The sequence below is a fragment of the Cyprinus carpio genome, chromosome B14 (assembly GCF_018340385.1).
Source record: "Cyprinus carpio isolate SPL01 chromosome B14, ASM1834038v1, whole genome shotgun sequence".
In the NCBI taxonomy this organism is placed as follows: Eukaryota; Metazoa; Chordata; class Actinopteri; order Cypriniformes; family Cyprinidae; genus Cyprinus; species Cyprinus carpio.
The window spans coordinates 27,177,492-27,191,668 of record NC_056610.1 but is presented as its reverse complement, the minus strand read 5'-3'; the positions used below and the strand labels follow the sequence as shown (position 1 = coordinate 27,191,668).

The 14,177-nt window shown below is 38.2% G+C and overlaps 1 protein-coding gene and 1 long non-coding RNA gene across 2 annotated transcripts; one reads left to right on the top strand and one right to left on the bottom strand.

Annotated features, from left to right (window-relative positions):
* The first annotated feature begins 202 nt into the window (after positions 1 to 202).
* On the top strand, positions 203 to 12,316 carry LOC109102181 (EGF-containing fibulin-like extracellular matrix protein 2). The gene is made up of 11 exons (XM_042738791.1): positions 203 to 452; positions 5,066 to 5,339; positions 5,506 to 5,554; positions 6,177 to 6,389; positions 6,916 to 7,038; positions 8,063 to 8,179; positions 9,648 to 9,767; positions 9,865 to 9,984; positions 10,079 to 10,202; positions 10,847 to 11,042; positions 11,424 to 12,316. The coding sequence occupies exons 2-11, from the start codon at positions 5,244 to 5,246 to the stop codon at positions 11,583 to 11,585; spliced, it is 1,320 nt and encodes a 439-aa protein (XP_042594725.1). The 5' UTR covers positions 203 to 452; positions 5,066 to 5,243; the 3' UTR covers positions 11,586 to 12,316.
* LOC122139678 lies at positions 9,631 to 13,715 on the bottom strand. The gene is made up of 3 exons (XR_006156484.1): positions 13,446 to 13,715; positions 9,894 to 10,074; positions 9,631 to 9,772 (listed from the first exon to the last, which is right to left on the bottom strand). It is a non-coding gene; the product is annotated as an uncharacterized LOC122139678 (long non-coding RNA).
* Positions 13,716 to 14,177: the final 462 nt, after the last annotated feature.

Below are 14,177 nucleotides of genomic sequence, written 5' to 3'. Positions count from 1 at the left end.
GGGGTCTCTGCCCGTGTGTGTGTGTGTGTGTGTGTGCGTGGAGGCTGGCTCATGTGTATGGAGGGGGGTTGGCTGCATGTGTGTGTGAATCTTTATGCTGTTTTCTGTCGTTGAGCTGGACACATTTGGAATTTTGGAATTTGGGCCGCAGACCAGGAATTTTCATCCTGGGGGGTCAGATGAGGAGGGGTCTGGGGCGGAGGATGGCCGTGCAGGGAAGCTGTATGGGGGTCGGAATGGGCTGTCCCTCTCTCCTCTCTTCCGTCTTTCCCTCCCTTGCATACATTCACAGTCCAGCTGTCCGTCTCCACACTCACTCTATCAGGCTGAGGAGTGAGGATAGAAGAGAAGACGTGCCACCACTGCACTGAAACAAACTAGAGAGTGATTCACCGGAAGAAAAGAAGAAAAAACACTGCATTCAAGAACACAGCAAGAAGAAAGCACGGCCTGTGAGTATAGCACATTTGCGAAAGAAAATCTAATATTGCACTGTAATATATTGTCATTGTACTCCAGTAGCTGTTGTTTGCATGGGGTCTTTGGACCATTGTGGATCTGCTCATCTTACTAAAGCAGAAACGTCAGGCTGAATTGAAGTTATGTCACAGACAGTGGGGCAGAAGGAGATAAAGCAATAAAGGGCAGACTAAGGAAAATTTCAACTGGCCGGTTTGCTCCAGGGCTGCACACGTCACACTCACTCTCCGGCTCTCTTCCAAACATCCACGACTACAGACACTACACTAGAGAGAGAACAATCAATCACATTATTCAGCAGATTCCACATCTCCTACCATAAATACTGGTGAATGTCATATTATCTTATATCTGCCAACTTTCCATGCTTACACATAAAATGTTGTTGTGTGTGTGTTTTTTTTTTTTTTAAACATTTATTACTCAACCATCATGATGGTTTTACAAATATCTACATGTCTGAAGTGTTGCAAAACTTTCCAATCTCTTTTCCAACCTCTTTCACAACCAGACTAATGCCATTGACTGTACGTTGTTATTTGAGCCTGCGAACGTAAAATGGGTGACTTTGTTTACATAATGTTTCTATTTTTAAAGACAAAAAGCTGATTCATACAAACTCCCATCTGTTTATAAGAGCTGATTTGATGTGAAAGACAACAGAATGGAGCATTGCGCAAAGACTCTCAAAGGTTTCTGAGGACACACAAAGGTCGGGGAATTTGTGGTTACTCTTGTGTTTATACCAAAATCATTCTGGCCTCCGTTGGAAGCACAGGTGTTGTTATAAGAATGAAGGCTCAATAAAATGGTTATGTGACATGAGAACATGGAACACTGCTTTACTGTATTTTTACAGGCCACTCTTGTGACATCACATTTGTTTATGTGTTTTGTTAATTACTTATGTTAGATGTTTTATTTTATATGGCTGGATGCTGACTTGGGCATTCATTTAAAAGCAGAGAGCGTGACAGAGTCGAGTAAATCAGACTGGGGCTTTCTGTTGTAGCCTCATTAATTCTCTATTTTTGGTAGTTGGAAATATTAATGTCTTCTCAGGGCTGCTTAAGTAGGCAACGTGGAAGTAGTGAGCATCATTGATGGCCACAAAAGTCCTTGTTTAGAACTTTTATAATATATACAGTATCAGTCAAAAATGTATATTTCTATTAAGCAAGGATGCATTAAAATGATCAAAAGTGACAGTAAGTTCATGTTACAAAATGATTTCTATTTCAAATAATTGATGTTCATTTTAATCTTTATATTCATCAAAGAATCCTGAAAAAAGTTATCATGCTTTCCACAAACATATTAAGTAGATAATAAGAATAATTTTGATAATAATTGATAATTATAATTATTATTTTGATAATAATAAGAAATGTTTCTTGAGCAGCATATTAGAATGATTTCTGAAGGATCATGTGGCACTTAAGATTAGAGTAATGATCCTGAAAATTTAGCTTTGCATCACAGGAATAAAATACATTTAAATTACATGAAATAGAAAACAGTTATTTCTTAATTGTTCATATAAATAAAACCTTGGTGTATAATAAGCCGAATATAATTCATTCATCAAGCCTCAAATGTTTGAACAGTAGTGTACTTGTTTTTGTTGTTGTAAAACAATTTTTGAAGACAATTTTCAGTGTCTGTAAAATACTGTAGCAATATACAAACTACTGAGTCACTCGAAAACTTCAGTTACTGCCGTTTAATGATCTAAAATGATACAGTTAATGTGATAAACTACATTTATGGACAATTGTGTAAACTTGAGGAGAACTGACTTCGTACATCCCCTAGAAATGATCTTAAGACCATTTAGTTAAGAATAACTGCAAAATTTGCTAAAAAAGAGAGCTTTTCTAAATAACAGCCTCTCATTTATTTGTAGATGCCACTTTGTCAATATTTTAGTCACACTTTAGTTTGGAGACCAATTTTCACTATTAACTATGACTGTTGTCCCAATAAACTTTTAATTTGCTGCTTATTAATAGTTAGTTAGTTAGTTGTATAAGTTTAGGTATGAGGTAGGATTAAGGGGTCTAAAAGGGGAAGTCGTGGCCTAATGGTTAGAGAGTTTGTCTCCTAACCCTAAGGTTGTGGGTTTGAGTCTCGGGCCGGCAATACCATGACTGAGGTGCCCTTGAGCAAGGCACCGAACCCCAAACTGCTCCCCGGTTGCCGCAGCATAAATGGCTGCCCACTGCTCCGGGTGTGTGTTCATGGTGTGTGTGTGTGTTCACTGCTGTGTGTGTGCACTTTAGATGGGTTAAATGCAGAGCAGGAATTCTGAGTATGGGTCACCATACTTGGCTGTATGTCACGTCACTTTTAAAATATGATTATGCAGAATAATGCATTAATATGTGTTTTATAAGTAGTAATGAACAGCCTATTACTATTATGCTATTAATGTCCATGCTAATAAACATCAAGTTAATAGTGAGAATTGCTCCCTAATCTAAAATGTTAATGATTTTGTGTCTAATGCAAAATTCATGCATTTTATACTGTGGCTTAACTATCCAACTCATTTGGGCAAAAACCACAACCACTGCATCTGTCTATGCTTTCTTTGTTAACAGTACAGCCATGGGGGTCCCGACATAAAAATCCCACTTTGGTTTGCACAGGTGGGAGGAGAGGAGGTCGTATTCATAAAATGAAAAGTGCACTGACTAGCAAGGTTTAAACCTGGATCCCCTGCCTGAGTGCTTTGGCTACCATGTCAGATTTTGAATTTAATGCCCAGCTGAGCACACTGAATTAACCGTAGACATGACACTGGAATAGTGTGAGTGTGTTTATAAGGGTGAACGAGTGGGAGGAAGAGAGCATTTGTTATGAGACATGTGTGGTCTGCCCATGAAGTCCAGTCTTTATTACTTGTGTTATTGGTGGTCATATAATCACTGCAGACTTTACAAAGTCACGGAACTACCAGCCAACCAAATGCAAACAGACGTGCCTATTCCCATCTGAAGTGCTCCACATTTATATATTTTGCTTCATAGGTAGCCATACAATTACACATCTGCTAAAGAAAATTATTAAATGAATCAAAAAATAGTCCAACAGAAAGAAAGACTTCTACAAGGGCATTCTGGGTAACCACATTTGACCTTTCTGGTGAACCTTGAGGGGGTTTTCCCGGGAATGTGATACTGTGGGAAACACAGTGAGTGTCCGGCTGAATGTTATTCAGAGCACTGGCCACATCCTATCCGCTGGCATTCCAGAAGGTCAAGTGCCACTCAGACATGACGGCAGATGATATTACCCACACCTCCACACTGCCCACACTCTGGCCAAGTGACTGGACTGTGCTCTTGCTGGCCTCAAGTTTGTTTATGATGGTTGATTTCAGGTTTTTCCCAGTCCGGAGCAACACCACAGGGACAGCCTGCTTTGAGATTTTGCGGGTCTCTATTTAAACCATAAGTAGCATTTTGGTCAGTCAGTAAGGAGCGGGTAAATCACACATATGAGAGATTTGCGAGCATGTTTGTTTTGTTGCAGCGTTTCAGTGTGTTTGCGTGTGAAGTCGCAAGTGTTTCCTGTATGGTGGCTACTGTAAGAGGCTTGAATGATTTCATGTAATTTGGGAGGAAAAGCACAACAATTGTATCTGGAGGCTGACGCAGCTGAGATAGTATGTGCAGATTTGCACGTCACCCTGCGGTTTGCTGTTTGTTGCACTGAGTCAACATGACAATACTTTTAGACTGAACTCTCTGAGCATTTTCAGAAAAGAGCTACTGTTGGGCTCATGTCATGTTGGAGCAGCTTTTGTGTTTCCATACTACGCCTGAAAACACTGTTTGTGTGCACACTCTAAATAAATGTCAATGTATGTGCGTATTTACAGAAAAGAAGGCCAGGAAAATAGTGCTGCATTTAATAGGTCTGTGTGATACTTGACATTAATGAAAAGCAAACTTTGTACTCCCCTCAAAGCCAGAAATGTTTTATAAAAATTGAAGTTAATATTTAATAATTATAGTTAATACAGTCAGTAGTTGTACTGGGGGTGTTTGAAATAAAGAAAGTACTTATTCAAACTAACAAAAAAGTACTATAAATAAGAGAGAGAATTTAGATCATTTCACTTGTTTTAAATTAACATTCATCAATGTACTATAAACACAAAATGAATGAACATTTATAAATAAACATTAACCCTTGATAAATAAATTCTGTAAAAGACACGGTGGGTCATTGTTAATTCATTAAATAAATGAACGTCTTTTTTTCATTACCATTCAAGTCTAACTGGTATCTTAGGTAAGTTTAAGTGTAAATCTTTTAGATTTTGTTGCAATTTTAATACAACCACTAGGGGGAGTCTGGTAATCAAGCAATTTCAGCGGTTGTGTGCGTTGCTATTAAATGAGAGGCCCTGACACTACATTATACTGATACGCTTAATAAAGCTCAAATAAACCACAAACATCTGTTTTGAGTTGCAGTTATGACCAATACAGTGGGATCACTTATATGGGTTCAAACAGTGATGCGTAAATCTTGATTCTGAAGTTTTCTCAAGCTGTTTACTTCTCATCCACAGATTCCTCAGTGTAACTTCATCGCAGCATCATCTAATCCACACCAGAGACTCTACCAGTGTGTGTGCATGTGCGTGTGTGAGAGTGCATGTCTGTGTCTGATCCCTCCTCTTTAGTCGACACTCTTGGAGGTGTTTTTGTGCCTGTGCTCATCAGAGCGTGTTGAAGGTGTGTGTGAGGATGCGGCCCGGGTGTGTTTTGGTCTTTTGTATGTGCATCTATGTGTTTCTCCACCACGCTATTTCACAGCCACCCACAGAAACTGACACCTACACGGTAAGAAGGAACGAAACCTCCCTCTGTCCCTCTCCCTCCCTTTGCTCTCCTTAAATACATCTTCATAATGTGTGTTACATCATTACATCTTATATTTACACATACTATGTGTAACTATGCAATGTAAAGTGTGTTACTATGCACTAATTCATGTGTTTTTTTATAGGAATGTACAGATGGATATCACTGGGATCCACAGACTCAACACTGCAAAGGTAAAACATGTCCCCTCAAAACTTAAAATATCCAGTTCAAAGGATCCTTATGCAAAACATTCCTATTTCAAATAAATGCTGTTCTTTTGAACTTTGTTCTTCAAAAAATCCTGAAAATACACACACACACACACACACACACACACACACACACACACACACACACACACACACACACACACACACACACACACACACACACATCACAGCTTCCACAAAAATATTAAGCAGCATATAAGAAAGATTTCTGAAAGATCATGTGACACTGAAGACAGAAAATTCAGCTTTGCCATCACGTGAATAAATTTCGTATTATATATAAATATATATATATATTTAATTGTAATATTTCACAATATTACTGTATTTTTAATTAAATAAATGCAGCCTTTGTGAGCATAAGAGACTAGTATATTAGAACAATGGTAATGTATATTATTATATATTTAAATTAATACAATTTGACATACAGAAAGCTTATAAGTTTAGTGATAAATAACCGTTGCAGTGTTTATAATATATGTATGTCTTTTTAAGTGTTATGTAACTCTTAACTGTTATCAAATAGTGTGATTTTTACTAATAAACACCTATGTATTCTGCTTCGAATGTGTGTCTGCAGATATAAATGAATGTGAGACGATCCCAGAGGCCTGTAAGGGAGAGATGAAGTGCTTCAACCACTATGGTGGGTACCTGTGCCTTCCTCGCTCTGCCTCGGTCATCCCTGCCCCTGAACCACCCAACCAGATCCACCCCAGCCTGGAGAACACAGCCAGCGAGCCATTCAACCCCTGCCCTCCAGGTTTTGAGCCCCAGGGAGACAGCTGCGTGGGTGAGTGTGTGAAAACAGGCTTGTGTTTTCAGAACAGGTGTCAGACGTGTCATGTGTGTTCAGATCAAAATGAAAATGCTAATCAGTTGTATTAGTGAACAAGATGGTGAAAGAGGGGATTATTGCATGCAGTGTTTTAGTTTTGACTGTTAGCGCTTAAATGACTCAGACAGAAACAGGTGGTCAGGGGAAATGATCAGCTAGATTTTGCACTGAGGCAACTGTGGGATTTGTGCTGAAGTCTTGGCAGGGGGCTGGTCAGCAGGAGGTGGAAGAATTTACTAAGACTGCGGCATCCCAGCTGTCGTCTACCGTCGAGAGGAAACGAACAGAGATAACGTTACTCAAGAACGCTATGTAGACACAGCTTTCACTTCTCATGAGCTGTGAACCAGTAAATGCTGTAATAATTACATTCTACAGTTATGGCAGCTCCAGTGCTAAAACTGAGAAGACAAAGAAAGATAAAAACCGAACCAGTGATGTGTCCACAACAAATTTCCATGATTCTGTCTCACAAAAACAGATGTGGATGAGTGTGAACAGGACAGTCACGACTGCCAGCCCAGTCAGCAGTGTTTCAATACAGAAGGCTCCTTCTCCTGCCAGTGTCCAGATGGGTATCGCAAAGTGGGCACAGAATGCATCGGTGAGAAATTAAAAAGCCTGTCTAATTTTGTAGTAATACCACAACATAGTTCACCTCTCCAAAACAATCAGTCAAAAAGATTTTTTATTTATACTCATGTCATTTCTATTTATACTCAATTATTTAAACTCAAGTCGTTTCAAGACTTCCTTGTGAAAAAGCAGTGCACTTGAAGGGGTAGTTCACCCAAAAATGAAAATTCTGTCATCACTCACTCTCAAGTTACTTTCCTCTGTTGAGCACAAAAGATTATATTGTGAAAAATGTAACCAAACAGTCAATGGTCCCAATTGTCTTCCACAGTATTTTTTCCCCATACTATGGAAGTCAGTGAGCTCCATCAACTGTTTGGTTATCTATATTCTTAAAATATCTTTTATGCAAGTCATCTGAAGACATTCGATTCATTTACGTGAGGAACAGTATTTGGTTTAAATGTATTTTATGCTATGAATTGAGTCTTGTTAATTTATATGAATGTTTTGTGTGATCAAGATGCATCTCAACTGGTATGATGTCATGAAGGTGTAAATGTCAGCAGACTTTCATTTTGGGTGAACTAATCTTATAAAGTTTGGATTGGGTGCCATTTCAATATTAATTGATGTTTGCAGGCAAAAAGAGTCGATAAAGTTCGCTCCAGTACCTGCAAAGATATTACTAGCTTAACAAGAGCTAATATTATCTTTAAATATGATATTTTATCTCATATTATGTTATATTACAGTAATTATATACATTTATTATAGAAATATTATCTTAATATTTATAATATAAATATACTTATGAATAATATCAGTATACACTTTTAAAACTTAGGAATTTTGTATACACACCTATTGATATAATTACTGATTTACTAAGATGTTCCCAAAGTTAAGTGCCAGAGAGAATTCCAGTTTATGAGTATAGTGTGCCTTAAATTACATAAAATGGCAAGATCATATAATCATTGTCTGTTCAGTCATACAAATGAAGAATAAAAATAATTTATGTGATCTAATTTTGTTTTAATACTTTTCAGACATCGACGAGTGCCGGTACCGCTACTGTCAACATCGCTGTGTTAATGTGCCTGGCTCATTCTCCTGCCAGTGTGAGCCTGGTTTCCAGCTGGCTGCCAACAATCGCTCCTGTATTGGTAAGCCAACCCACACACTCACTCCCACGCCCCGTTTTGCCATACCCTGAGTCATAGGCCAACCCACCACACACACACGCACTTGGAATCCAAACCCACATACTTACACAACTCCATCCTACACCTCATTTTCTTTGAGTAAAGGCCAAAATATAAACCAGTAAAAGAGTACTTTGTGCATAGTGGAAAACAAGAAATCGAGACATTAAAGTCAGTGTGAATCGCCGTTTGCAGCACATGTAACTTTCATAATTGGATGCATTTCCATTTGCAACAGGATATTCAACATAAAAATTAAGTAGAACGGGACTTGATTTTATCCATCAGTAATTGAGTGGATCAGGAAAAGTGAATGCTATGCACCAGAATGGAGTCAAGATGCATTCAAGATTTCTACAATATTGTCAGAATATCCATTTTGCTTTTTAACATATTGATTACACTTTTTGTTATACTGCTTCAAGGAATAGTTCACCCTGAAAAGAAAATCTGCTGAAAATGTATTCACTTTCAGGCCATCCAAGATATAGATGAGTTTGTTTCTTCATCAGAACAGATTTGGAGAAATTCATCAATTCCATCACTTGCTCATTAATGGCTCCTCTGCAGTGAATGGGTGCCGTCAGAATAAGATTTCAAATAGCTGATAAAAACCATCACAATAATCCACACAACTCCAGTCCATAAATAAATATTTTGTGAAGTGAAAAGCTAGGCTTTGCATTTGTACGAAACAAATCCATCAAGACTTTGTAACTTCAAATCATTGCTTCTGACTAAAATACAAGTCCTCTTTCTATAATATTGCCTTCTCCAGTGAAAATGTCATCTTGTCTAAATCATCAGAGTAATATATACAGAACAAGGACGTTTATAAGCGAAAACAGTCCAAAGCCAAAAGTGATGGTTTAAAGTTAAAATGTCTTAATGATGGATTTGTTTCTTACAATCGCATAGTTTTTCACAGCATGGGATGTTAACATGATGAACTGGAGTCATGTGAATTATTGTGGTGTTTTTAACAGCTGTTTGACCTCTCACTCTGATGGCACCCATTCAGGATCCATTGGTGAGCAAGTGATATCATTTTAAAGCTTCAAAAAGTTAAAAGTTTAATTTTTTTTTTTTTTTTCAGTTTATTAGGATGATATTTTTCTGTAGAATATCATGCACTGATTAATTGTACACAATAATACCAGGAATGTGCATTAAAACCATTTTGACTCATTGGGTTCACTGAAATTAAATGAAACACTTCCTTCCTTTAGGGTATCCCTTAAACAAATTAACTGAGTTTTTGATATTGCTTAAGTGGCTACTTAAAATGACCAGACATTTATTTATGGCAACAAAAATAACGAGTCCATCTCAGAAAGTATTTTATATAATCTTCTGTAATACTTCACCGTTTGCCTTACTTTTGTTTTCATATACAATCCTGTCTGCTTTGTCATTCTGTTGTGTTTAGATGTTGATGAGTGTAGCATGGGGGCCCCCTGCAGTCAGAGGTGTTATAACACGTATGGGACGTTCCTGTGTCGATGTGAGCAGGGTTATGAGCTGGGGCCAGATGGCTTTGCCTGCAATGGTAATCTGGGAGCAAACACAAACAAATGTGGATAAACTAAAATAAATACACATATTAGAGAAAAATGCAACTGATCATATTCATTCTCTGTCTTCAGACATAGACGAGTGCAGCTACTCCAGTTACCTGTGCCAGCATCAGTGTGTTAATGAGCATGGCAAATTCTCCTGTGTCTGTCCTAAAGGATATCAGCTCCTGGGCACGCGCCTCTGCCAAGGTTCACCTCAGTTTAATGCTCTCTCACTGCAGACTCTGCTTCACAATTCACTCATAGGACAAATGAGAGACTTTTTCTTCTCTTTTGAATCTAGACATAAATGAATGTGAGACAGGAGCTCATCAGTGCTCGGATGGACAGACTTGTGTTAACATTCATGGAGGTAACAAGTGTGTTGACAGCAAAAGCTGTGAGGAACCCTACGTGCAAGTGTCAGAGTAAGTAAACAATTTGTAAATACCACAAACACTTGCATACTATTCAGCTCACACACAGTTATGCATCAGCATTTATGAGATTTTCCTTTACATGATTGTCTATTGTTCATCAGTAGTGTCTATTTGAGACATACCTGACTTTTTTTTTTTTTTTTTAATTGACCCGTTTATTTTTCCATATCTGAGGCCAGTTCTTCAGTCTGTGCCTCTAAGCATGTCTCAACATAATTAGCATTTCCACAAGCTTGAGATGAATAACAGGTGGTCAGGCATTTCTGAAGAAATATCTGGCTAGATGGATGGCATCCAAAATTTTAAGCAAATTTTCTGGACATATGGTAGACATACTTGTATAATTTGGTACAGTTGTGGCTAACATAATTATTAGTCATGCAAAAACCTGACCTAGCGGGTACTATTTAGTTTATGTATCTCCTTTCAGTTCATTTTAAATCAATTCAATTTAAGTCATGTAAAATGTTACTGGTTCAGTTCAGTTCACTCTAAAACAGGCCAGTCCTCTAAAAGCGTATTGATTCTTTTCAGTGCAGGTCAGTTCAAATCTATTCAACTCACTTACGTTTAGTCCTGAACACTTTAGTTGAAATCTTTCCTAACTGATGCAATTTTCTCGCTTCATTCAGCCGCTGTACATGTCCTATCACAAAGCCTGGCTGTCGAGACCTGCCCTACTCAATTGTGCATCGCTACATGAGCATCACATCCGAGCGCTCCGTCCCCTCAGATCTCTTTCAGATCCAGGCCACCAGCGTCTCACCTGGAGCCTACAACACCTTCCGTATCCGCTCTGGAGATGACAATGGAGACTTTTACATCAGGGTAATTTAAAAATTATATAACTTAATGCATATTCTGAAAGAATAACTTTATTTAGTGTATAATCTTCTTATACTGAAAACAGACATACATTATTTTCTTTTAAATTATTTTGTCGCCTTCCAGAACACTGAGCTTAACACCCTCAAAACAAGCTAAATTTATATCTTGAATAAAGTTTTATTTTATAAATTCTTCAATATTTACACTACAGTTCAAAGGTGGGGAGTCAGTAAGCCTTAGTGAGCATGAGACTTCAGTTTTAAAAATTTTACAGACCCCAAACTTTTAATGGGTAGTGTATATAATCAGGAAGACCCCTTTGATTCCAGCCATTAGCCAGTACATTTCTTATAGAGCCAAATTTTGAATCTGTTTCCTCAGCAAATCAACAACATCAGCGCAATGCTTGTTCTCGCCCGTGCCGTGAATGGCCCCAGAGAGTACGTGCTGGATCTGGAGATGGTTTCTATGAACCCGCTCGTGACCTACCACACCAGTTCTGTCCTGCGCTTGACCATCTACGTTGGGCCTCATGCCTTTTAACCGAGAGAGATGTAGAGATGCCCAGAGAGGGGAAAAAGGGGGTGGAAGAGTGGAAGCACTGATCGATTCATCCAACAAGAAGGGCTTATGAGCTGGATATGTCTGCCAACTGACAGACATCATTACCAAGATTGTAGAGAAGTAATTTTCACGAGACATGTACCAACTTATAAAACCTCTACATCATTAATAATAAAAAGGCTATTAGAGACAGGCACTATATTTTAAGGAGAAAATGCCAACAAGATAACAACCCACTATATTGTGCCATATGGAAAATGGCCAAGTTACTACCTGCACTATGATTCCAAACCTGCTGTACAACCAATGTAAACTGTCTTTTGTCATTTCTAAAAATAGCCTCTTTCTCAGGATGAGGGCTGCAGCTCTGCAGACTCTTTCCACTGGTTTGCTCTTCCAGTTCAGATGTCAGCAATAATTAATCCCTCCTATTCAAATAAATGTAGCAATATCAAGGCTGTAAAAAGTATCTCTCTATGTTCTTAGTGTCAAAAAGCCTCTTTTAATTTTCCACTATGCATAATATATCTCTGCGTTCAGTCTTGTTTTTATTCACTGTTGTTATTCAGTAACCACTCAGTCATTCCAAACCTCTACCCCACCACCACCATCAATAATGCTCATGTTACTTTGTGTAGTTTTTTTTAAAAATCACGCTGCCGTTGTTGTATTTCGATCCTGGATTTCTAATAAATTTGATAAGACCATAATTCTGGCTCCAGACCCATATATGTTTGCCTTCCCGCTGGGATGTTTTCTTGGCATTTCTCTGCTATGAATCCTCTTCCGGCAAATGGAAAGTCTCGCTCACGTGCCCTGCTTAACCCTGCTGCCCACCCTTCCGATCTTTGACTCATCTAACCACGGGATAGACTGGAACCCTACTGAGCAGCTGTCCGCCTCTCTGCAGCCTCATTAGCACAAGCCTGACTACAAAAAGAACAGCTTTAGAGTGGTGAAAACTACATATTCAGAATAATCTACAGCATCATGTCTGAGCTATATATGGAAAATGTTTAAGGTGCAAGACAGTGACATTTCATTTAGTAAAGTAGGACAGACTAAACTCAGTCTTTTCTGATCAATACTATTTTAGTTCCACTGAATTACAGATGCAGGTTAATAGAGCTTTCTGGACCTAAACCAGGTCCAATACTGGAAACAAGAGCTCTTTCTCAATTCTCAGAATGGCAAAGAGAACCCCTCTGAATGGAATTGCAGTGGCCTGAATCATAATGGAGTTATTGTACTTGAGGCTACTGGGTTTATGATGTCACAAGACTTACAGTACTTCATTGTGTGTAGGTGGTGTTCTTGTTCATATTCAGTTTTGCAAAAATATTTTGTTTTTATTAATGTTAAATAATATAATGTATTTTAATTAAAAATGTTCTTTTAACTGAAATAGCCCTTTTAGTAGACACATAATTATATAATAATAATTCAAATAATATAATCTCTGAATTAAATGGCTCTCTTTTGTAATAAAAAGGCCACTTATAATACATTATTAATAAATATATTACATTTAGTCTACCTTTGAAATATGTGCAATTTCAGCCAGATGTATATTATATTACATTACATTACAATCTAGGTGATTTGATATTTTGACTGAAATTGTCCTTTTATTTCAAAAGTTGACAAATGGAATTATATATTAGAATTTCACTGTATATTATTGTATTGTACTGTACTGTACATCTATCCATTCATCCTCCAAACTGCTTAGTATAGTATATAAATGTTAATAATACAGCAAATTTGCTTTGGACCAAAATTATGCTTTTACTTGAAAATTTTAGCTCAAATATGAAGATTAATTCTGCATGGACTGACCTGGACAGCAAAATGAATAAAATCAAGATCATTCCATGATCAGATAAGATTCTCAAGATACAGTCGGACTATTTGTAGCCATACAAGAATGGAGTCCTAGAACCTTCCACACTGCTTCCATTTGTTCTTTTGCAGCTCTTCAGGAGTGACCACTTACACCGATCAATCAGAGTCGAAAAAAAGCAACAGGAAAATTCACGTTTCATCGTCCCCAGCGCTGCTCACCCATCCCACTGCTGTCTCCAGTGCTCTGTGCCAACAAACTCTCTCACACACACACACACACACACACACAAACACACAGAGAGTTCTACCCTATCTGAAGCAACCCAGTGATGACTCATTCCCTGCAATGTCTTACATAATCACAGGTCTGAAAACTGACTCTGGTCTGCCACATGGGGGCAGTGCAGCACACAGAGTCCAAGGCCCAAAATAGACACAACTTGAAGTGATGGAATCTTGCAGCTGGTTTTGTAACCTAATTGTCCAGTGAACCAGATTCTTTACCTTCTTCCTATGAACTGACTGGCTACATGTTCCCAAGCGAGACTGTACTGTGAACGGCGTCTTAAACAAGCATACAGCTGGTCACATTAATGTGCGCACACCTGAGAATCTAGGCAAGTAATGCAAAGGGCACATTCATTTGGTAAACAGAGACGGACACAGATGGTACCAGCAGGTTGTTTCGATCATTGCCTCATAGCACAGATCATGATAAAGACATGT

Coding starts and splice junctions, on each gene's coding strand:
- LOC109102181 (XM_042738791.1), top strand. CDS start 5,244: ATGCGGCCCGGGTGTGTTTTGGTCTTTTGTATGTGCATCTATGTGTTT. Junction 6,390..6,915: donor CCAGGGAGACAGCTGCGTGG/GTGAGTGTGTGA, acceptor TCACAAAAACAG/ATGTGGATGAGTGTGAACAG. Junction 10,203..10,846: donor CCCTACGTGCAAGTGTCAGA/GTAAGTAAACAA, acceptor CGCTTCATTCAG/CCGCTGTACATGTCCTATCA.